This window comes from Trematomus bernacchii, unplaced genomic scaffold (assembly GCF_902827165.1).
Source record: "Trematomus bernacchii unplaced genomic scaffold, fTreBer1.1, whole genome shotgun sequence".
Taxonomy (NCBI): domain Eukaryota; kingdom Metazoa; phylum Chordata; class Actinopteri; order Perciformes; family Nototheniidae; genus Trematomus; species Trematomus bernacchii.
The window spans coordinates 14,330,655-14,353,062 of NW_022987698.1; the positions used below are offsets into that span (position 1 = coordinate 14,330,655).

Sequence of the window (22,408 nt, forward strand, 5' to 3'; positions counted from 1 at the left end):
GATATAGCGTGTATGTAATTACATTGCAAATACTGACTTGAGCACCACCACTGTATGGGTTAGCCCTACCATAGATTACCCAACAAAAATGCTCTGGCGCCGCCACTGAGGAGAGGGGAGCCGCTCTGATCAAGTCAGAAGAGGGGGAGAAAAATAGATCTCCGTCCTCCGTGTTTTATTATAGCCTATTATTATATAGAGTCGTTATTCATTTGTTTTAAAGCTCAATAAATAACAAAGAAGACCTTTGACCAGCACTTTTCAAATTTTGTCCGGAAAATTTAAACTTTAACGGACATCTTGACCGGCGAAAGAAAACCTAACTGAAACTCTGCCGCACGGTCCCCTCGTTCCTTGGAAGAGGCGGAGAGGTGGGTGTTTGTCATCTGCTGGTGGACTAACCGGAGAGAATTACAGTGCTTGCCTCGACGGGGAGGGATTGCATTGAATTAAAGCAGCAGGAGCAAACGCTTGCCTCGTGGAGGGAGAAAAAAAGCCACAGCGGAGAATAAACAGAAGGGTAACCATGGTAACCATGGTAACCATGCGCGGGAAGTCTTCTTCGCTGCTTTTGTGGCAGACTACAGCGCCACTTACAGGCCTGGCATATGTACTACAGCGTCTCCAGCGCTTTCGAGCGGCAATGGCCGGCCGTGGCCCAACCCCACATTCCCCTGATAGGTGGAGAGTTGGCCCAATAGCCGTAGCACCACCGTCCTGATGTCAGGACAGTGTTCAAATCTGGATCAGTTTTTATCAGATCCGTTGCAGCCCCTTTTTTAGAGATTTGGGTATGGAGGAAAATAGAGAGGGTTGTGTTTTCTGACACTTGGTGAGTTCCCTGGAACACCGGGGACACATATTCATGTATAAAAGACGTACAAAAGTGCATTTTGCATAATAGGTCCCCTTTAACTTTTGTCCAGTTTCTGAACAGATATGAGGAGCTGTGAGCTCTGTGTGCTAACTGCTAACAGCTAACGGCTGATGTTTTCTGGTTGAACGTCAGTGACGGCAGGCTGAGATCCTCACCGCTGATTGGCTTCCGCGAGAACGCGTCACGTGAATTTGACGCGGCACCGTTCAATTGCCTCAATTGCGTGATTCGCGCCGCGTCCACCGCTTCATGCGCGCCGTCGGAGCGAATTCGCGTCTGTCCGCGTCTCTGCATTGACTTTACATGTAATCGCGCCGCCCCCAAACATCGCATTGCGTCCGGTGTGAACGCACCATAAGGCGGGGCTTCTCATGTGATGCACACCTGCACACTTGCTAGCCTGTTCCACTCTTTGGGTGTTTCTCAATCGCGAGTACGCTTGCTTGGTAGCACATGTCTGCCGAGCATCTTGCTTCAGAAGCGAGTCAAGAATACTTCCTGCCATTCGGAAAACGAAGTGTGGAACACGCTAGCAAGTGTGCAGGTGTGCGTCATATGAGAGGCCCCGCCTTACATCTTCCGCCACAGATTTGGGGAAATTGGTCCGTGCGCAAAGCATTGTGGGGATTTTAAGACCGCGAAGTCTACTCATGTGCAGACTCGATATTTCTCCAAACGGAGTACGCCGGGCTCGGTAGATTTCCAAGTATGCTGGAGATTGGAACAGTACTTCGGCGGCACTCGATGACGTAGTATGCTTGAAATAGTGGCTCTGAAGCAGCTTTACTCGCGATTGAGAAACACCCAAAGTTTTCCGAATGCCAGGAAGTATTCTTGCCTCGCTTCTGAAGCAAGACGCTCGGAAGACATGTGCTACCAAGCAAGCGTACTCGAGATTGAGAAACACCCACAATCTTACTCAAGCTGGTTTCTCACTCCCTGTTATAGTAGTTCACTGAAGCCCCGCCTACTCCACTGTGATTGGTCAGTGTTGACAGTTGGAAAATATGACAGGCATGCCGTAAGAGGATCCAGAAGTGGAAACGTACAGTAGATCATATGAGTAATGATGATGGTATTTTAATCACAGAAGAATTTCTCACCCAGCAACCACGAAAATGACAATTTAGTGTATATCTGTTATTGTATAGAAACTATATTTTGAGAAAAAGCTTAATTTCTCAAACCACCTGTAAGTATTGGCGTAAAATAAGTAGACTAAGCTAGATGTATTTCCCAAATACTTTAACCTTCCTAAGTAAAAGTTCAAGGTCTCCTACATGTACTTTACTCCATTATTATATGCTACTTTTACATGTACTCCACTTTACTTTAAAGTTCAGCAGTTTTTAATGTAGTATCTACATTTATTTGTCAGCTTTGAAAGCTATTGTTAAGACTTTCATACTAAACATATGATGAGCTTATAACATATGATGCATTGTTGAACACAGAACTTCCTAACAGCATAAAGAATAGTAAAAACAAGCTCCACTTGTCTAAATTGCAAACATTTACTAGGGACAGTTCACCCCAAAATCAAAAATGCATATCTTACCTGTAACACAAGTGTTTGTGTTTTTTTGGTTTAAGATCCCTTTGAATATGTTTTGCAAATATTTGTCCAGCTCTCTGAAATCTGTCAGGCTCTACAGCTGGGTTAAGGCTTGCACAGAGAACCACACCGCAGCAAATTATTTACAAATCAAAATGTTTTAATACGTATAAAAACAACAAGAAAGATGACACACACACTATCAGGACGCACGTGATCTATACATGATGAACCCTACATAGACAGAGGACATTTCACTGTGACTCCACTGCTTCACGCTCTCTTTGTCGGCTCCTGTCAAGAGATCTGGGCTCAGGAGTTTTTCTGTGAAGTGAGCCCTGGTTTGGAGCGAAAACAGTCTGCATGTCAAACTGCTCGCTCACAGTCTGTTTTATGACATCAGGCTTTGTCTCTTTGTTTGAGTCTGTTGGTGGCTGCTTCACTAACAGTGATCAGTCCATCCCTCCAATATCGTGTTGTTTGTACGACTGTGAGAGCAGACTCCCTGCAGAAGGAAAAAATACCGTCAGACAGACAAACATGACAATAAGACACTGTTTACACAATATTCTACTTAGCTGTCCAACTGTGAACTCTAAAAGAAAATACAAATAATGATCAAATATATTCAAATTATTAGCCATATACCGAAAATAAAGGCCAGTTAGAAATGTCGGAAGAAGGGAGGAATTTGTTGTAGCCTAATAAATAAATTAACCAAAATGTTTCATTCCATTAGTACAATAACAGATGAATGTCATACTTAACACTCGGCTGAAACATCTTTTTAAACTAATTCTGTTTGCATCAGTTAAATGTTTGTTGTTTGTTTTTCATGTATTGTGTCTTGACATTTGTCTATGTTGATGTTACACATGGAGCTGCTGTGATGCAAGTCAAATTTCAGACTTGATCTGACCAATAAAGTATTATCGTATCGTATATATATATAAATATAACTTAACAATTCCTGCAGTTGAATGCTTTCAATGTGAAATATCTGTGAAGGAAGAGTTGTTTTATCGATAACAGAATAACAGTGAAAGAAAGAAAGGCAGATAAGTTAGAGAAGAGTAAAAGGATCATTTGAGTGAAGGAAAATAAAAAACATCTGCCATAGTGTTATAACTAAGTCCTTTTGAATTCTTCTTGACCTTATGTTTTTTATTGAGGTCAAGAAAAAGTGCTTAGGAAAATACATAGGACGTTATTTTGACGATTTGCACGCAGCACAAAACCTGTGCTCACTGATCTGGCAACCTGAGACACAGTGAAGAAACACAGTGAAGAGATCCAACACTAAACTCACCCTAGATCTTTCCTTTTTTACATTTAAAAAAATAATCTGATTTAAAAGAAAATTGAACTATTTCTTATATAATCTAATCATAAGATTAGGTTTCATAGTTTTTTTGCTTGTTTAAATTTCTCAGTAAGGGGTTACATAAAAAATGAAAGACTAATTTTAGAGGAAATAAAATCTAATTTGTGATTATTAAATATAATAATATAATTGATTTATATGTATTTCTTCATTGGATACTGAGAAACACAAGTGTGCTCAATATGGATGTGATATGGTATTATTTTATATAGCGGTTGGAAACCAGATTTTTTGATGAAAGTTTCAAGTAAAACTGTTGCCTCACATCTCTGACACACACACAGAAACAGGAAAGACCTGAGCAGCGCTGCTATAGACACACGTCGATGTCACATGACAAGCCCGGGGAGCGAGGTGGGAGCAGGAGGGTCAAAGGCCAAGCAGGAAGTAGATGTACCCCAACAAGCCGCAGCTTTAGCCACGTCAACACCCACCTGCCACTACAGTCCAACTTCACCAAAGTTTAATGATGAATTATTAGTCAGAATGCGGCTGAGGTTAGCAGAGGTTATACGGTCATAAAGCCACAGTCTGGAAGGATCTCTGAAGGTACAAGAGGAGTCACTGTAGATTAATCTAGCAGGAGAAACAGCATGTTCTAATCATACAGCTGTTCAGCCTATAAGTGGAAAACTGGCAGAGAAAGTCTTCAAAAATTAGAGTTGTTAGTTCTCTTATGAATTACCTGAGTTGAACAGTGCTGATATCATGACAAGGGGTTTTCAACTAATCATTTAGTTGGACCTTCCTCAGTTTGATTTAAATATTGATTTGATCTTATGTTATTCTAAAATTTAGCAATCCTAATTTAGAGTTCTGTTCGTGGAGAACTTGTTTTTAAGATGTAATTGTATTAAAGGGCCCTATTGTTCTAATTTTCAGGTTCATATTTGTATTTGGTGCCTCTGCTGTGACATGTTTACTTTAATGTTGAAACATTTCTTATTTTTCTCATACGGCCTGTGCTGCAGCACCTCTTTTCACTCTCTGTCTGAAACCAGAGCCCAGTCTGCTCTGATTGGTTAGCTGGCCGGCTCTGTTGTGATTGGTCTACAGCTTAGAGATGTCCCACCCCTTAGCCTATCATGTTAAATGTGTTGGCATTCTATCCAATAGAGGTGCAACACATGGATTTTAGCCTTTGCAGACCATTTAGATCAGTGTTTCTCAGACTTTTTCATACCAAGGACCACTTAACCAATAAAAAAACACTCGCGGACCACCTAACTCCACAAATATCCAAAAACACATCGCTTTTCTAGAACAGATTACAAATCGCCTGAAAATGGTACAAACAGGTGGCAACATGTGTGACGAAGGTGTTGCGCTGGGCTATATCATGCAATCAAAAGAAACTTAAGCTCGCTCCATTGCGGAGATATTCCTGCGAGAGTGCGGAAAACTTAAATGTATTTATTTATTTCAAATGTGAAATGTTACCAATATACTCATGGACCACTAGGGGGCGCTCTCGGACCACACTTTGAGAAGCACTGATTTAGATGAACAAAAAACTATAAAACAATACAGTAAAGGGGAAACCCCAAACAACATAATAGGGCCTCTTTAAAGTCAAAAGAATTGTAGAAATATTAGGTTTTAATGTAACTGTAGCGCCCCATGTGGATAGAAATGAGATGTTACACACCTTTGCAATGAGGCTCATTGTCTGAAGTCGAATTTAACATTAAAGAGCTACGGCCATGGATGTATAATAAGAACTGGATACAGCGTGGGAGGCGGGGCCTCATTCATTCCTATGAGAGTTGCTCATTCGCGCATGATGATAAAATGGCCCAACTTTGAGAGAGCGAAACGTCACAGATTACCCGGCATGCCTGAGAAGTACCCGTATGTGCGCTCATAGCGCATGCGCAACTTTAACCATGCCCCCCAAAATGCTCGTTCACATCAAGCACGTCAATTTGCGTACACGTAACAGCACCGCACGTTCATGACAGCATGGTAATGGTTTGTTATGATAGATTTGATATTAACGAGGCGGCAGTTAGCAGCTAGCAGTTAGCTAGTAATTATGCTAATTTACACATCAATCGTTATGTACTTTTATATTACGCTGTAACAGTATCTAGTGATATCCAAGCAACAGAGCTTCATTTAGCATGAAAGAATTATTGCACTGTGTGTATATATATATAGATATATATATATTATATATATATATATATATATATATATATATATATAATATATTATATATATATATATATATATATATATATCTATATAGATATATATATATATATATCTCTCTATATTAGATATATATTACTATATATATATATATTATATATATATATATTATATATATATATATATATATATATATGTGTATATATATATATATATATATATATATATGTGTATATATATATATACAGTGCAATAAGCTTCTTAGTGCAATAAGAAGCTACAGGGACGTTAATCTACGTCGGTAATATTAACTTTATTTAATACAACATTTACGGTACAAGATTTAATCATACAGCCCATGTAGTATAATATTTTACAAATGATGAATTACAGAAAACATGTGCAATATATCCATTATTACAGCTCCGTGGGCTGGCAGTAAGGCGATATGGGTCCGTTCTTATTGTGCATCCATGGGTAAAGATAAACGCATGTAGTGCTGAACACGTAACATGAACGTGCCGGGCAGCGCGGTCCCATGGGTTAGATGCGCGTTCATAATGCAGAGGGAAATAACTCTCAGAATAACGTTATTAGCACATTTTTACAACTTGAGGAACGAATGTTTTTAATAAGGGCTATACAAGTGTTCATACTGGGTAGTTTATTTAGTTTAAAAAAAATTATCCAACGATTTACAGACCACTCTTTCCCCATGTAAGTCAATGGGAAAAAGTGTTTCCGGGCCTGGCAACCAAAAGGAAGTGTAGTACCGCCGTTTGGCCAGCACGAATATTTTCATCTGAGTCCGGCGCACTTCCTGGGGGCTTGGCTACGGCCCATAAGGACATCAGGCCGCGCCTTCAAAAGTAACTGACTAAGGCCCAAGCCCCCAGGAAGTGCGCCGGACTCTGAGGAAAATAGTCGTTGTGGCCAAACGGCGGTACTACACTTCCGTATCAGTCGCTGGGCCCGGAAACACTTTTTCCCATTGACTTACATTGGGAAAGAGACGTCTGTAAATCGTTGGATAATTTTTTTTAAACTAAATAAACTACCCAGTATGAACATTTGTATAGCCCTTATTAAAAACATTCGGTCCTCAAGTTGTAAAATGTGCTAATAACGTTATTCTGAGAGTTATTTTCCTTGGCATTATGAACGCGGATCTAACTCACGGGACTGCGCAGCCCGGCACGTTTATGTGACGTGTTCAGTACTACATGAGTTTTACCTTTACCCATGGATGCACAATAAGAACGGATTATATGATTATATGAATACTTTCGTGACGTTTCGCTCTCTCAAAAGTTGGGCCATTTTGTCTTCATGCGCCAATGAGCAACTCTCATAGGAATGAACGAGGCCCCGCCTCCCACGCTGTATCCAGTTCTTATTATACATCCATGCTAAGGCACGTTTACACAGAGACGAAACGGGTTTGTATCCGCTACAGTTCTCTATCGTATGGACGGTTCGTCCACACAAGGCCGTAACGGAACCGCGGAAACGGAGCCCTCAAACGATAACGGCTCCCAAGGTGGGTAGATCTGCGGACGAAACGCTCTACAAAAAAATCTACAGCTCCTCTACCACAACCATCAGCAACAAGTGGACATGGAGAACTACATGAACTACATGTTGCTAAATCCACCGCGGAGAATAAACAGAAGGGCAACCAGGCAACCATGGCAACCATGCTCGGGGGGTCTTCTTTGCTGCTTTCGGTGTATTTTGCGGCGGAAGTACAGCGCCACTTACAGGCCCGGCATATGCACTACAGCGTCTCCAGCGGGTCGAGCGGTCTCGTGTGGACGGACACGTTTCTTGAGCCGATTCTGTGTGATATCGACATCGGTTCGTTTTTCGTCTCCGTGTAAACGTGGCTTAAGAAAACTAACTCATTCATTTCGTTATGGGTCATCTATAAATGTTATATATACTATTAGTTGAAGATTGGATGAAATATTCAGCTAAGAGAAGCATAATGTGTTTCTGCTAAATATTTTTCTACTTGTCTGATTACATTATATCTTCATTTTAGTATAATTTTAGTAAATCCTGATTAGCACTTCTTAAGAAGCCTGTGGAGTGTCTGTGTACAGTTTGCACTCTAATGCTCATCCATTGCAAAAGAGTATTTAGCCATAAAACTTATAGAACTCTAAGCTATAATTTGAGCATGAAACATCTGCAGTGGAAAGGCTGGCCCGGTTTTTATCACTGTAATTATACAACTTGAAGGCTGGGAATGTGCTTTCAACAGAGCATATTTTCTATATCTTAAACCAGCTACTGCAGGATGTCTATCTCAAATAAAGATAAAGAATATTCGTATTAATTATTACTTTACCACAATGAATCAGACTCTATAAATAAATGATAGTGGACTGCAAGTATCAAAAATCTATTTTATTGAGTTTCTTGTCTTTAACTCCAGTTAAAGACAAGTAACTCATATTCTCATAATTTCTTGGTTAACTATGTCACCTAAAAACATTTGTGATCCATTCATCTATTTAGACTGCACCAGATTTAATCTGATTCTGTGTTTAACTCCAGAATGTGGCTTTACAATATGTGGCACTCTGTCAACGAGCTCTGGTGGTGGGGGGGAGGGGGAGGTGTTGGGTGTAAAGGCCCTGACACACCAAGCTGATTATTGGCCGTTGCTCAAGATGTCAATGTGGTCTTACTCGTTGTTCTTATAGCATGTTTTACAACTTTTAGGTTGGCCATGTTTTTGTGCAGCCTCCATCTCCTGACATCCTTCGCTTAATCCTCCGCCGCCACTTTTAAGCATGTCGAATCTGTTGAGTAGGATCAATCCAAGGATGTCAGGAGCGGGATCAGAGTTTCCGTTACCCGGTAATTACCGGACTATGACCAGTAAAATATGCTGAAGACCGGCAAATCTAAATCTCTCCGGTCAAAATGTCCGGTCAAAATAATTTCCCCTTAGCGCAATACCGCATCAGTTGCGCCACTTATGTGACAGACAAGAAGAGTCAATACGCTACATGCACAGTCACTTCCTTTCTAATGTCTGACATTTAGGCCACGTTTACAAGGAGACGAAACGGGTTGTATCCGCTACAGTTCTCTATCGTATGGACGGTTCGTTCACACGAGGCTGTAACGGAACCGCGGAAACGGAGCCCTCAAATGGTAACGGGTCCCAAGGTGGGTCGATCTGCGGACGAAACGCTCTGGGGGGCCTAACGGCTCCGTGTGTGCGTCCTATACGATAATTTCCTGATAACGACAACGCCATAGCCCCGCCTCTCCCGCTCACCCCCACGTCATTGCTGATGTGTTTTCGCCAAAACCTCTGCTGCTCACTGCTGTAGCATGGTCAGTAGCTACTGTCAGTAGCTACTGCTAATGCTACTGCTACTGACCATGCTACAGATGTTAGTGCAAAATCTACTGCTCCTCTACCACAACCATCAGCAACAAGTGGACATGGAGAACTACATGAACTACATGTTGCTAAATACACCGCGGGGCATAAACAGAAGGGCAACCAGGCAACCATGGCAACCATGCTCGGGGGGTCTTCTTCGCTGCTTTTGGTGTATTTTGTGGCGGATGTACAGCGCCACTTACAGGCCCGGCATATGTACTACAGCATCTCCAGCGGGTCGAGCGGTCTCGTGTGGACGGACACGTTTCTTTAGCCGATACCGTGTGGACGGAAGACTTTTTTGATATCGACTAAGGTTCGTTTTCGTTATCGTATCCGTGTAAATGTGGCCTTAATGTGGAGAAAGAGATTTATCCTCCTGAAGAGGAAATTTTGATCCCTCATGTAAACAAATGCTTAATGCTGCGCTATTCTTTTGCCGCCACAAATTGGGTTATTTACATGATTTTGTTGTGCAATAAAACAACCAGAGAAGCGATCTGCAAGGAAACATAGCACACCGTGTCCTCATGCTCCTGTTTCACCTGCTTAATACAGGTATCATCACTGCTACTGTGGTCATATCGGGGACCCCTAACATTTACAATAGATGTGAAGGGGGTCATGTGTTTTGTCTGTGTTCTGGGTTCCTGCAGTTTTTTGAACAGACAGTACACACGTTCAGAGGATGAAGCTGTTAACGTGCTTCTACCATAAACTGGCTGTAGCCCACAAACTGAAATAGAATGATCAAGTTATAGTAAATAATAACAAACTCCAGTGTTATAATTCCATATTCATAAATAAAATGACACAAGCTCTTACGTTCAGTCTGGAGTTTCAATAAATTCTAAATCGTCAGTAAAGTCTACAACCATATTTCGGAGGGATATGCTACATATTAACTTTCTATTTTATGCATTTCAGTTCTTCATTAACATTCCTTAATTAACACTTCACTTTCCACTAACATACATTCACTGTCGATTGTTATTTTTTAATATTCTTTGCTGAATTTGGCCGTGTAAAATGTCCTCTTGGGTTGCCGTACAGCCAATGCGTGACGTCATTGGTAAGCGTAACGGACCCCGAACACCGGCAAAAAAAAATTCTAACGGAAACTCTGAGCGGGACATATTTATTTAGCCGTAGGCAAAATAAATCACTTTGATTGGCCGTTGAATCAGTGAAGGGGAAGAGAAACAGACGGCAGTGAGAGTGGTGTAAAAAAGTAATTCAGCAAACGCTTCTTTATTTTAACATGTGTATGTTAACTACGGCTAGACTAATACAGATTACGGCCGCCTGCTGTTAATGAGAGTCATCTCCTCTCTACCGGCACAGAGCGGACATGATGGTTGGCTGTTTGCTGTAGTCTTTGTGTTCAAGTTGAACTTTTGGGCCACAGAGGGCGACACGACAGCCTGCTCTGTTCTTTGACGCTGGTTTGTGTGTCAGGGCCTTAAGCAGTACAGGGAAGGGGGGTGGAGGGTTGCCTTGGAGACAGTCGGGGCTGGTGAGGCTTCAGTCAGGCCAGGTGAGCAGCCGTAGGGGCGGTGGCGTGCTTACCTGAGGCCAGGCCCCCCTCTGCTCTGCCCTTCATCCCTCCTCCTCCTCCTCCTCCTCCTGGGCCTGAGCTGCCCAGGGCCTCCCCAGCGAAGGAGGGCCGCTCCCCCCTGTGGGGCTTGGGCCTGAAGGGGAAGTCTTTGTCTTTACCTTTGGAGCCTTTGGGCCGGCCTGCTGTCTTCTTCTTGGACTTGCCGTCGCCCTTCACTCCCAGCAGGGGGTGCACCTCTGAGGAGAGAGAGGACAGACTCGGGGTCAAAGTTCCGATTTTCACAATAAGACAAGAGACAGACATTTTAAAATGAGGATACGTTTTGTAGAGTTCAGACGGCGCCCCGAGAAGCAATTTCCTGTATCTGTGTAACATGCATTTAACCACTGCCTGAGGGCATGCCTGTTTATAGTATAGGTCAGTCATATAGAATCTGGAAACTTGTGTTTTTTTACTTTCTAGGATCACACTGAACACAAAACAACCTGTTTCCAATTTTTTCATTTGTGGCCAGTGGAAAAATCCAAGATGGCAGACAGCATATACTGAAAAATCTAAAAATCATTACGTTTGAACTTTTTTGTTCCATAGATGTATACCTATGAGCTTATCATAGTAATAACCTAACCTTGTCAAAAACAGACAGATTCGGCCAATAACTGCTGAGATATTACGTTATGTATCAAAGCAGTGAACTGACAGATCAGAAAGTAAAAAAATACCAGGATCTATGGGCCAATAGAGTATCAGACTTGCGTTTCCCTTAAACCACGCATCCATGCCAATACAAATACAAGACCGGTCTGGACTCAGTCAAATTAATGAAGAGCGAAATTAGCTCTGGATTCAGCGATAGCATGTTTGAAAACTTAATGACCAAATTATTTATTTAACAGCTCAAATGTTTGATTTAGGGAAGCTTGATTTAGGGCAGCTTTGGCATGGCTGTTGCTCAGGAAAAAATAGGCGTCCACCAATCAGAGAGTCACTGGATTGATTTCTAGCCTCTGGAGTCAACATGTTGAAGTTTTCTTGGGGAGATAATTACTCCAAAATGCCCCTGTAGACATGTCTGCCTTATTGAAGTGTAACCCCTAATTTCCACCAGGTCCATCTGCGTCGCGTTACGGCCGCGTTACGGCCGCGTGACGGCCGCGTTACGGCCGCGTTACGGCCGCGTTACGGTTGCGCCGCAGCGTTCGCAAAGATCGCGGCCACTCTAGTCAATGGGTGCTATTCCACCACACGCGGCGCGTTACGGCTCAGAAGCGTCCCAGAAGCGTCCCAGAAGCGTCCCAGAAGCGTCTCGGCGCAGGGCTCCTCTAAAATTAGGATGAATCCTATTTTTGACGCGACGCAGCCGTAAGCTCATGTCGGGCAGGCAGGAAGTGGAACGTTCAGAGCATATATAGCCTAGCACAGTGGTTCTCAAATGGGGGTACGCGGACCCCTAGGGGTACGTTGGAGTACTGCAGGGGGTACGTGAGATTTATTTTATGTTAATGAAGAAAAAAAAACATAAGTAATGCATTTAAACAAACTACTAATAGTAGATTAACTACTTTATTCAAAAGTTTACAGTAATTCTGGATAATAAAATGGGAAAAATAAACGGGGTGCTCTCTTTTCCTCTCCCTCTCCTGACAGCCGGTCAGTCTCGTGCAGCTCGCTGAACCTGTCATAAGTGACAGTAAAGAATACATATATTTATAACTAGTTTAGCTAGTTCCAGAGTAGATAAACTAGCTACAGTAAGTGTGTTAGGTATAACTCTTAGTGTATTTTGCTCTGCTCACCGGTCCGTCACAGCGGGGGAGCTGTGATCCGGAAGAGCTGCGTGTTCTCCGTCAGCAGCAGCTGATCTGATCTCTGATCTCTCTCTCGTGTCCGGTTATACTTCACTCGCGTTTATGTCCAAATCTATCAGATCTAGCTACTTCTAGTTAATTATATGACTGCCTGCTTATCAAAGGACCTAAACAATAAGCGTTGCTTGGCAACGGCGTGTGGCCGCAAAGTATAGCGCAGCATTATGCATATGTTTATATGAGGGGTCAAAATCCCGTGCTCATAAACTGCTCATATATTTTTCTCTCTTCATTCCCCACGCTCCAAAATAAATAAATATACCAATTTTAGGAAAATAACGAAGTTTGAGCAGTGTGGGTTTTATATTAACAGTTACACATATTTCAAAACGCGAAGTGTAATAATAACTGCAGTTTGCCTCCCTGTCAGAATGACAAAGATCCTCAGTGAAGCACAAGCCCATGTTTCTCACTATATTGTAAGTACAACTTGTTAAAAAGATCAGTTCAATGCAACTAATGTCGTCTTAGTGTTATTGCATGATGTTGAAATTGGCTTGCCATGAATTTAGTGATGGATTGTAAACATTTGAAATGTAGCATTTAAGTGTTTCTCAGTTACAAGGTTGTTGTTTTAATAAATCAAACACCGATGGTGCAGCGCTATACTGTACCTCTTTATATAGTCATTTCTTCCCTAACAAATTGTTTTTGAGCTGATCAGGGGGTACTTGGCTGAATTTTCTTTTCAAAGGGGGTACATTATTGAAAAAAGTTTGAGAACCACTGGCCTAGCATATGTATATATATATATATATACATACACACACACACACACACAAACTAATTTTGCAGACCCTATCCCTCCGTAGTCTTTCAAGTAGGAGGAGAATTGCCAGCGTTCTCCTCCGGTTTACAGGCACTGTGTAAATTATATATATATATAGAATAATTATGATGATGAATGCATTTTTTTACCACTAAAATACAGCAACACATCTTTGATTCATGTCGTTTATAACTGGAATATTACAGTTATTATTAACTTTGTCTGTACAAAGTAGCCTGTCCAGGAAATATGCCCAAATCAACAAAAACTGTGAGCCGGCAGGCAAGATGCTCCGCTTCTGAAATGCTTCTGGAACGCGCCCGGTGGGTTATGACGCTAGAGGAGGCCGGACCAAAACCGCGGCGCAGCCGTAACGCGACACAGACGGACCCGGTGGAAACTAGGGGTAAGTTGCTTTGGATAAAAGAGTCAGCTAAAAGAAAATCATACGCTGATTTATAGAACAATCATTCCACTGTTTTTCCACAAATAAATGTAACTTTAACGCCCGGCTCATTTCCTTGATATAGACCTGACCCCGTTGTTGTATCTTGTTACTCATGTTGTGTTTACTCTCTCACCGTCACTGGGCACCCCCTGCAGTTCGATGGTGGTGGTGCGCGCCTTCTTCTTGGCCGGGCCTTCAGATGACGGCTGTCGCTGCTTCTTGTCGCCGGCAGCCAGCGCCTCCTCCGGGGCCCCGGTCTGAGCCGCGGACTCCGGCGGGGGGCCGAAGGGGTTTTCCTCAGGGTCCTCCACCTCAGGAGCAATGGGCAGGTACAGCAGGGCCTTATAGTCCTCCAGCTCCTCATCACTGCAGCACACAAACACACAAACTCATGAAGATCTGAACACAAGATTTTATTCTAATGCCTCTTTCTACTTCACTACATCTCAGTGTATCCAAATTATTTCTCTCCAAGTAAAATACAGGGGAAAGGGAGAAAGTAATATTTACTCCACTTTCTTTGTCTGACAACTACTTTTTACTAACAGAAAATGTTCACTGTGTGGTAATACAACTTAAACTTAAAGGTCCCCTATTATACTGTTTTTCATCAATATATTATAGGTCTCAGATATATACAAAACATGTCTCTGAAGTGTTTGGCTCCAAATACCAAACAGATCATGCATTGTAACATCCAATAATCCCCTCTGTTTCAGCCCTGTTTCAAAAGTGCTGATTCTCTGTCTGTTACTTTAGATGAAAATAAGGAACCACGCCCCTCTGAGAGATATTTGGTTAAAAATAACACAATGGGTTTTTTTCCTGAAACTTTCAGAATCTCGTTACACAGAGGGGACACATGTTTATGTATAAAAGACACGAAAAAGTGGATTTTGCATGATAGGTAAGAATGAGGATGAGATGAGGGGAGGAAACATTGTTCTCCCTGACGTAGGAACCTGTATTTCTGTTTCTCACCTGCTGCAAAAGGCAACGATGGGGTCGACAGTGGTGACATCCACCTCTTCATCCTCCGCAGCATCTGCACCTGTAACACAAAGGAGTTAATGTCCGAGGCCAACCAATAAGACCAATAAAACCAATAAGACCAATAAAACCAATAAGACCAGTAAAATCTGTAAAATCAGTAAGACCAGTGCAGCTGACAGCCAAACCGGGGCAGGTCACATTTTTAATGGGGAAAATTAAATATATAAATATTGAGATTGTGTGTGACATTGGGAATAATCAAGTGACTGCTGTTTTCAGGAAGGCACCATACAAAACTTAATTGTACTAAACATTTAGTCATTCATTTTTTGATGCAAGTCCACTGCATACTTACAACCCAGTGTTTAGTGTTTGTGTGATTTACCTGTCTGCTCAGGTTCACTCTTATCTTCGTCTTCAATGTCGAATTCAGACTCTCGCTCCTCGTACTCCACATTCTCATCCAGCTCTTTAAAGTCTGGAGCAAAAGCGCTCCAGTTTTCCTGCACACAAAACAATCAGTCACATCCATCACACCATAATACTGTAATAGTGGTGCTTAAATGTTTACCATAGTATGGAATAGGAACCAAATCAGAAACATGACAGATTGACACTGAAATATTGCCATGTTTTAGTGTCTGTTGATTGTTATGCGACTGCAGATTTTTTATGAATGGTCCTTGTTTAATAATCCATCTGTGACCATGTTCATTTTCCTTTACTGTCACTGTCTACTTACCACTTGGTTCTGAGCCCAGATGGACACCACTCCACTGGAGATGGAAGCGATAATTGGACGGACAGGATGCCACTGGACAGAGGTCAAAGGTGAGATGGGTAAATTGTCAGATTTTAAACAACATTGTGTCACAATGTTATTAAAATTCCATGGAAACATAGTTTGTCAAGGTTTATATCTCCGAACAGTGAGCCAGTTTTTGAGATCCTTACCGCCACATCCAGCAGCAGCTCTCCTCTGGTTCCATGAAGGATCTTCACCAGGTTGCCGATGCTCTTCTCCCAGATGTAGAGCGCGTGCTGCCGGGCAGAACCGGCCACGATGTACTCGCCATCGCCGGAGAAACAGCAACGCTTCCACGGAGTCCTGAATGCAGAATAAACAGATAGAGTACATAAGCAAATAGATCGGAGGAAAACACGCTAAGATTATCGAGTTAAATTAAATCAATTTCAAGGTAAAATAATACAAATCATTACATCTTAATTGTTACTATAAATGCAATTAGGAAAATTAAAGTTTACAGAATTAATTTCTACCCACAGCTATCGATGCATATTGTTACAAGAAAATAACTATTTTCGTTTTTTGTAAAGCACTTTGAATTGCCTTATGTTGATATGTGCTATATAAATAAACTTTTGTTTTTTACACCAGTTATTGTAACACCAATTGATGTCGAAATTAAGCGTTTGTTTCAAGATATATATTGAGATTCAAGTATATTCCTAACTTTAAAAATAAATAACAGCCTTCAAAATAAAAAAATAGGCCTTTTCTACATGTTGAAGACTTTGTACGAACCCTGTTATATGCAGTGAAATTCAGAATATTTGCAAGAGCTTAAAAATGTTTTTGTTCATGCATTTTTATACACATACCTGTGAAACTGGATAAAAAGTTGACCTACCTGTTGACCAGGTCCTGCAGCTTCTGCATGGGTTCAGGCTCTCCGTCACGGCCACAGGTCAGAATCTCCCTGCCGTCATACACCCTGATGATCCGGTCTGCTGTGTTTATGAGGAAGCAACTGCAGAAAACAGGACAACGAAATAAGATGTAGAATAAGGCTGGAGCCACACAAGGACGATAACGCAAATGGACCGAAATCGATATCAAAAAAGTCTTCCGTCCACACGCAATAGGCACCAGAAACGTGTCTGTTCACACAAGACCGCTCGAAAGCGCTGGAGACGCTGTAGTACATATGCCGGGCCTGTAAGTGGCGCTGTACTCCTGCCACAAAAGCAGCGAAGAAGACAGGAAGAAACAGCGCATTTTTTTAATAGAGTGGCGAAGTCCCTCCCCTTCCGGTTGAGCCCCATGGGACCTTATTTCGGAAAAGTTATGCATTGAAGTCAATGGAGAGAGAAAGATTATCTTTCGATCCCGTTTGAATTGTGCCACGAATTACACATATGATGTTTGTCAATTTAAAAGATAATTTTGCAAGTAAAAAAAAAAGAAATGTGTCGTAAAACTGTGAAGTAACACATTTGTTTGTGTGAAATGCTCAATGAACTACATCTCTGGTCAACATTACAACACACGTCACCAAGATGGCCGTCACTACTGTCTTGTCAACACAACGACCCTCACTATCACCACAATGAAACACGTCCTGAAGAATGTCATGCAAAGCTGCCTGCCTGCCTTCCTTTGATTCTCTCTGAACTGTCTGGTCGTTTTAATGTTTAATGTCAACCATTTGTGCAGATAGCATGAAGTAGAGAAGATCGCCGATGCTAACGTTAGCGTTAGCATTTCTCCCCCGGGCTTAAATGGTGTATTATAGAATGATCACACCGGTGACAGTACTCTTCAAAGGGTTCACGAAATATGACTACTACTCTTACTGTTTAACATTTTGGGTTACTTAATGTTACTTCATGTTAAGGCTAATAAAAATGACAAGGCTGTAATGCTAACTAACGTGCTAGCTACTAGCTAGGTAGCTAACTTGATCCACACACTCCTCTTTCATCAGACGGGAAGCGAAAGAACGAGCAAGACCCATTGCTGGTATAATAACAACCTGGTACTAAGCACACAGGCACAAAGTTATCTTATCTTAGCCAGCGCCATATAGATAGATTCTATCTATATGGCGCTGATCGTATATATACGGTATTATACGTGTATCGTAGTGTCTCAATTGTGACATCACTTACTCTGGGATTTGTAGTCTTTCTAGTTTCGTATTTTTCAAAGTCTTATATTTCAACAGTTTTAAGACAAACTGTGACTTTTTTGACATGGAAATGATTTTTTAAGATTGACAAACATCATATGTGTAACTCATGGCACAATTCAAACGGGATCGAAAGATAAGTTTTCTCTCCCCATTGATTTCAATGCATAATTTTTTCGAAATAAGGTCCCATACCACGGAAGTAAGTGGGAGGGACTTCGCCACTCTATAGAGATTCTTAGCTATTACCTATGTATCCCGTGAACATACTGCTATATGAATCTGTACATAAATCAATGTGGAATTAGATACACCGAGTCTTTTATTTTGTATTAGCTTTATGTGTTTTCAGAGTCTGTTTGCTAGTTTTATTATGTTGTGTTTTTACAGGAAGGTTATGTTTTTTATGTATTTATTTTAGTTTGGTTTTGTTATGGTCATGTATAATGTCTCAGGAGTATTTAGCCACATATTCTTACAACAAATATTTGTGGAGAACTGTGGCCATGTTTAAATCTTTACATTTCGGGATTAAACTTCGTCTTTACAATTAACATAACACCTGAACTAGTTGGTTAAATGGCATTTAATCTACTACAATAAGTACATTATTTCAATATTATGTAACTGTATAAGACTAGACTGCATGTGGGAAACAACAGCACAGCCCCATCTCCTGGAATATCAAGTCTAAACTATTTCTAGGTTCAATTGGCCATCGTTTATGATTTTGTGGTCGGGACATTTCATTGCAAACAAACAAAAACTGAAAGAATATACGATCATTTTTATGAATCTTTAATTGTTTCAGTTTAGTCTTAAATGTTCTGAAAGGATATCATATTCCTCTATTTTCAGTTTATAATAATATAACCTGAACCTTTTTGTTTTAGTTTTAGATGTATTTTAGAACAGTAACTATGAACCAAATCTGTGTAATCCACATTTTGTGTATCCAGCCAGCTCGACACACTGAAAGACCTTCTGCTGCCTCTCACCTGCCCTTGCGTGCAAATTCAATGGATTTGATGGCGGTGGTGTTGCTGGTGCCTGTCGTAACTCTGAAGGAAGCCACCAGCTCCTGATTGGTTGTTTTCAAAACCAGGATCTGCAACAACAGGGACATGATGGTGAAGGAAACCAGCAAAAACCACTGGACAGCACTCACAAAACAAAGGAACAGCTTATGGTTAAACATTTAATTGGAGAAAAATATATAAAGTTGGGATTAATTTATTTATTCTGAAGAACGGAATAACAATTCAGGAGAAATCTCTGGCCTGCATTGATATCTGCTTGATTCTACATGTACTTATTCAAGCACTGAGCTTTTTTCTCTCAATATTCAAAATAACGTTTGTCTGACCTTTCCTTTGGCGTTGCCTGTGTAGATGTACTGCCCCCGCCTGTCGAAGGCAGCCACTACATTGAGGTCTGAGTCGTCGTCCACTGGCAGGACGACGTGTTTGGAGTCTGAGAGCGTCAGCAGGACCGGCGCTGACTTCATGGGACACACCAGCACTTTGTCCCTAAAACACACACACAGATTCTTGTTATAGCAAGGTGTATTAACCCTTGTGCAAAAGTTGCTCAAATGTCCTTAAAGGACAAATATAACAATATAAATTGAGTTTAATTCACATTCTGTAAATTAAATACTAAGGGAATTCGATGTTTTCACAGTCTGGGATATGTAAAAGATTATGACAGTTTATTTTTGTGCAGGTTAAAGGTGGGGTAGGTAAGTTTGAGAAACCGGCTCGAGATACACTTTTTGTTATATTCCATGGAATGCTCTTAACATCCCGATAGCAATGAATATCTTAAGTGCTTTGACAAAAAATCCATACAAAAATGTCATCTGTGGAAGCCGTAGTACTGTAAAAAGTACGACCAATCATTTTAGCCGGCCCGTCTAAAATAACTGGATGGACTGCCTGCCTGTCAGCTTTCCATCTGTGCACAAACTTATCTCGTGCCCTCATTGGTCATGTGCGCATTCGTGTGTGTTGGAGGAGGGGCTCTCTAAGGAAGTGGCAGATTTCTTCCGGCTGTGTATTTTCAAATTCTAGCGATCTCAAGCCGGTTTCTCAAACTTACCTTCCCCACCTTTAAGATTGTAAATTATAAATAAATAAAATTCCAACTTTTTAGTTTAGAAGACTTTCTTAAACTTCTAAAATGCAAAAATGATATTTATACTAATATTACTTTATCAGTTTTTAATTAACAAAACGAAATAACTTTGCTTCACAGTCTGGGGTATGTCGATGTATTTACATCACTGTCACTCAGATGCTGTCGGCTCACTCACATGTCTCTGGGGTGGCACTGCAGCTTGAGGATGGGTGAGGGGAAGCGGAACCTCTGGTCACAGTCTCCAGTCAGGACGTCCCACTGCGAGACGATGTTGTCTGTGGAGGCACTCACCAGCTTGTGGCCGTCTCGACTCCAGCTGCTCACACACAGACAAATACCATAATTAGTTCCTCATTCAAATATTACGGCCCATAACATTTGGGTACATGATGGAGCTGGCAAAGCAGGTAGAGAGTGGATGTGTGTGTGAGTGTATGTGTCTCACCATAAAGAGCAGACCGGGTGGATGTGTGCGCTGATGATTTTGGCGATGCCCCGTGTGAGGAAGTCCCAGATGACGATGCGGCCGTCGTTGCAGCCCACAGCCAGCAGGGTTCCCCAGCGGTTGAAGGTGCAGGTGAGGGCCATACTGATGCAGTCCAGGGTGCCATCTGCCTCCTAACAACACACACAATGAAACACAACCATAGTGTTTGCATTAGTCTAGGGGTTCCATGTGTATTATTGTTTTGATTGATTTTATTGCACAAATATAACCAGGATTTATTTTGAGCTCATGCAGTGTGTACATTAGGAGCTGCTGGTGGCTTACCTCCGGGTAGTTCTGCCCGAAGGATTCTACGAAAGGAAAAAGAAAAGGATTTCAAAAAACAGAGCAACAGTCCTCCAGGAAGTGCCAGCTGGCTCAGAAACACAACACACATATTCTGTGTGCTACAGCAGAGCCTTGGAATAGGATGTATTTATTAGAACAGAGATCACTTTCATACGCATGGGATTAAAGACAGATATTCATTACATATGCATCAAGTAATGAGTATGTCATATTCACCAGAAAGAAGCAGGAAGTTATCCATGAGTAAAGAGAGAATTCTTCAAGTTTTATCCAAAGTCTGAGCCAGTTATTAATAAGAAAGAACTGTATGGATGGACATTTACAAGAGAAAAAAAATGTACCCAATATTAGCATTAAAGTTTTTTTTAAACGGTGAAACAACCAATTTACAACATAACTTTAGAATGATCATACAGGAGTGTGAACAAGAGGAAGAGTTGGATTTTTTTGAATAGATATTTAAGTGCACTTATTTGCCATTTAAAACAAGAGCACTGCAATCAGTTACTGTGCTCATATTGGCTAATCAATCTTTGTTAAAGTAATGAATACAAAACTGACCCTCTCCTCAAAAGACACTAAAGCTGAAGACGTTTTCTGTTTAGTGTAGTTATTCATGTATGTAAAATGTGGTCTTTGATTCAATAACAAAATGTATTTATGCAATTTGCACTTATTTCTCCTGTTTGTATCTCAATATGGATTGTTTACATTGTTTCCCCTCCCTGCGTATACTCTTTCTGAATGGTAACGTCCTGTCAGATGGAGCAGCTGTGCATTGTTTGTTTCCTCATCATTCTAATAACTGTAAGAGCTTGGAAGCCGTGGAGGAAAAAATAATATTAGATATAATTATTATGATTACAAGGTAAGGGAACGGTCTGTTACTATCACATGAAGAAACATTTAATTCAAACACAATAAGAGACAATGTACCTAGGCTAATGTTAGCTTGCAACAACATGTAGCTGCTACTATCTTTTAAAGCAGCGTTTACATTGATGTAAACGTATTACAATGCATATAGTTTAAAAAGATATACGTTATACACATATTTAACACACCTAAGCGGGTTTATTATATTAACAAATGTATTTCTATTTGCCTCTTTTGGGTTGATGTTAGCATGCTAGGCTAACGTACAATGCTAACCATAACAAGTAGCATTACAGCGACACCGATCAAAGAAATGTGAGATCTATTTAAAACAAAAACAAAAAGTGGTATTTACCAAGCAGCTCTAGATTCATTGTTGGACGACAGAGGATCCCAATGTCTTTCAATACTTTACTTCACAGAATATTTTAATAAAGTTCACTCGTATTTATTTCTGATGCTAGTAACGGAGAGACTGGCGCCGAGCCTCCAGTGAGGACCCCAAACAATGCGTCGTAAAACATGCCTGAACAAAATGTCATTATTACAAGCGTAACATCCATCACTGTACATTTGTTAAAGTAAATACCTCACTTACACGTTTTCAAGAAAGAGAAGGAGCTTTGCATTGAGATAATAACTAAAACATAAA

The 22,408-nt window shown here is 41.0% G+C and overlaps 1 protein-coding gene across 4 annotated transcripts; it reads right to left on the reverse strand.

Annotated features, from left to right (window-relative positions):
• Positions 1-2,571: 2,571 nt before the first annotated feature.
• rbbp5 (retinoblastoma binding protein 5) lies at positions 2,572-22,247 on the reverse strand. Of its 4 annotated transcripts, none has more exons than XM_034138981.1 (15): positions 22,112-22,247; positions 21,097-21,183; positions 20,857-20,882; positions 20,530-20,702; positions 20,260-20,400; positions 19,312-19,474; positions 18,944-19,053; positions 16,665-16,784; positions 15,967-16,120; positions 15,755-15,826; positions 15,398-15,515; positions 15,001-15,070; positions 14,153-14,385; positions 11,093-11,170; positions 2,572-2,937 (listed from the first exon to the last, which is right to left on the reverse strand). In XM_034138981.1, the coding sequence occupies exons 2-15, from the start codon at positions 21,119-21,121 to the stop codon at positions 2,885-2,887; spliced, it is 1,536 nt and encodes a 511-aa protein (XP_033994872.1). In that variant the 5' UTR covers positions 21,122-21,183; positions 22,112-22,247; the 3' UTR covers positions 2,572-2,884. The 4 variants fall into 4 exon arrangements, with proteins under 4 accessions (XP_033994872.1, XP_033994870.1, XP_033994873.1 ...); XM_034138979.1 differs by having other exon boundaries at positions 10,946-11,170; XM_034138982.1 differs by lacking the exon at positions 21,097-21,183 and having other exon boundaries at positions 22,112-22,241.
• Positions 22,248-22,408: the final 161 nt, after the last annotated feature.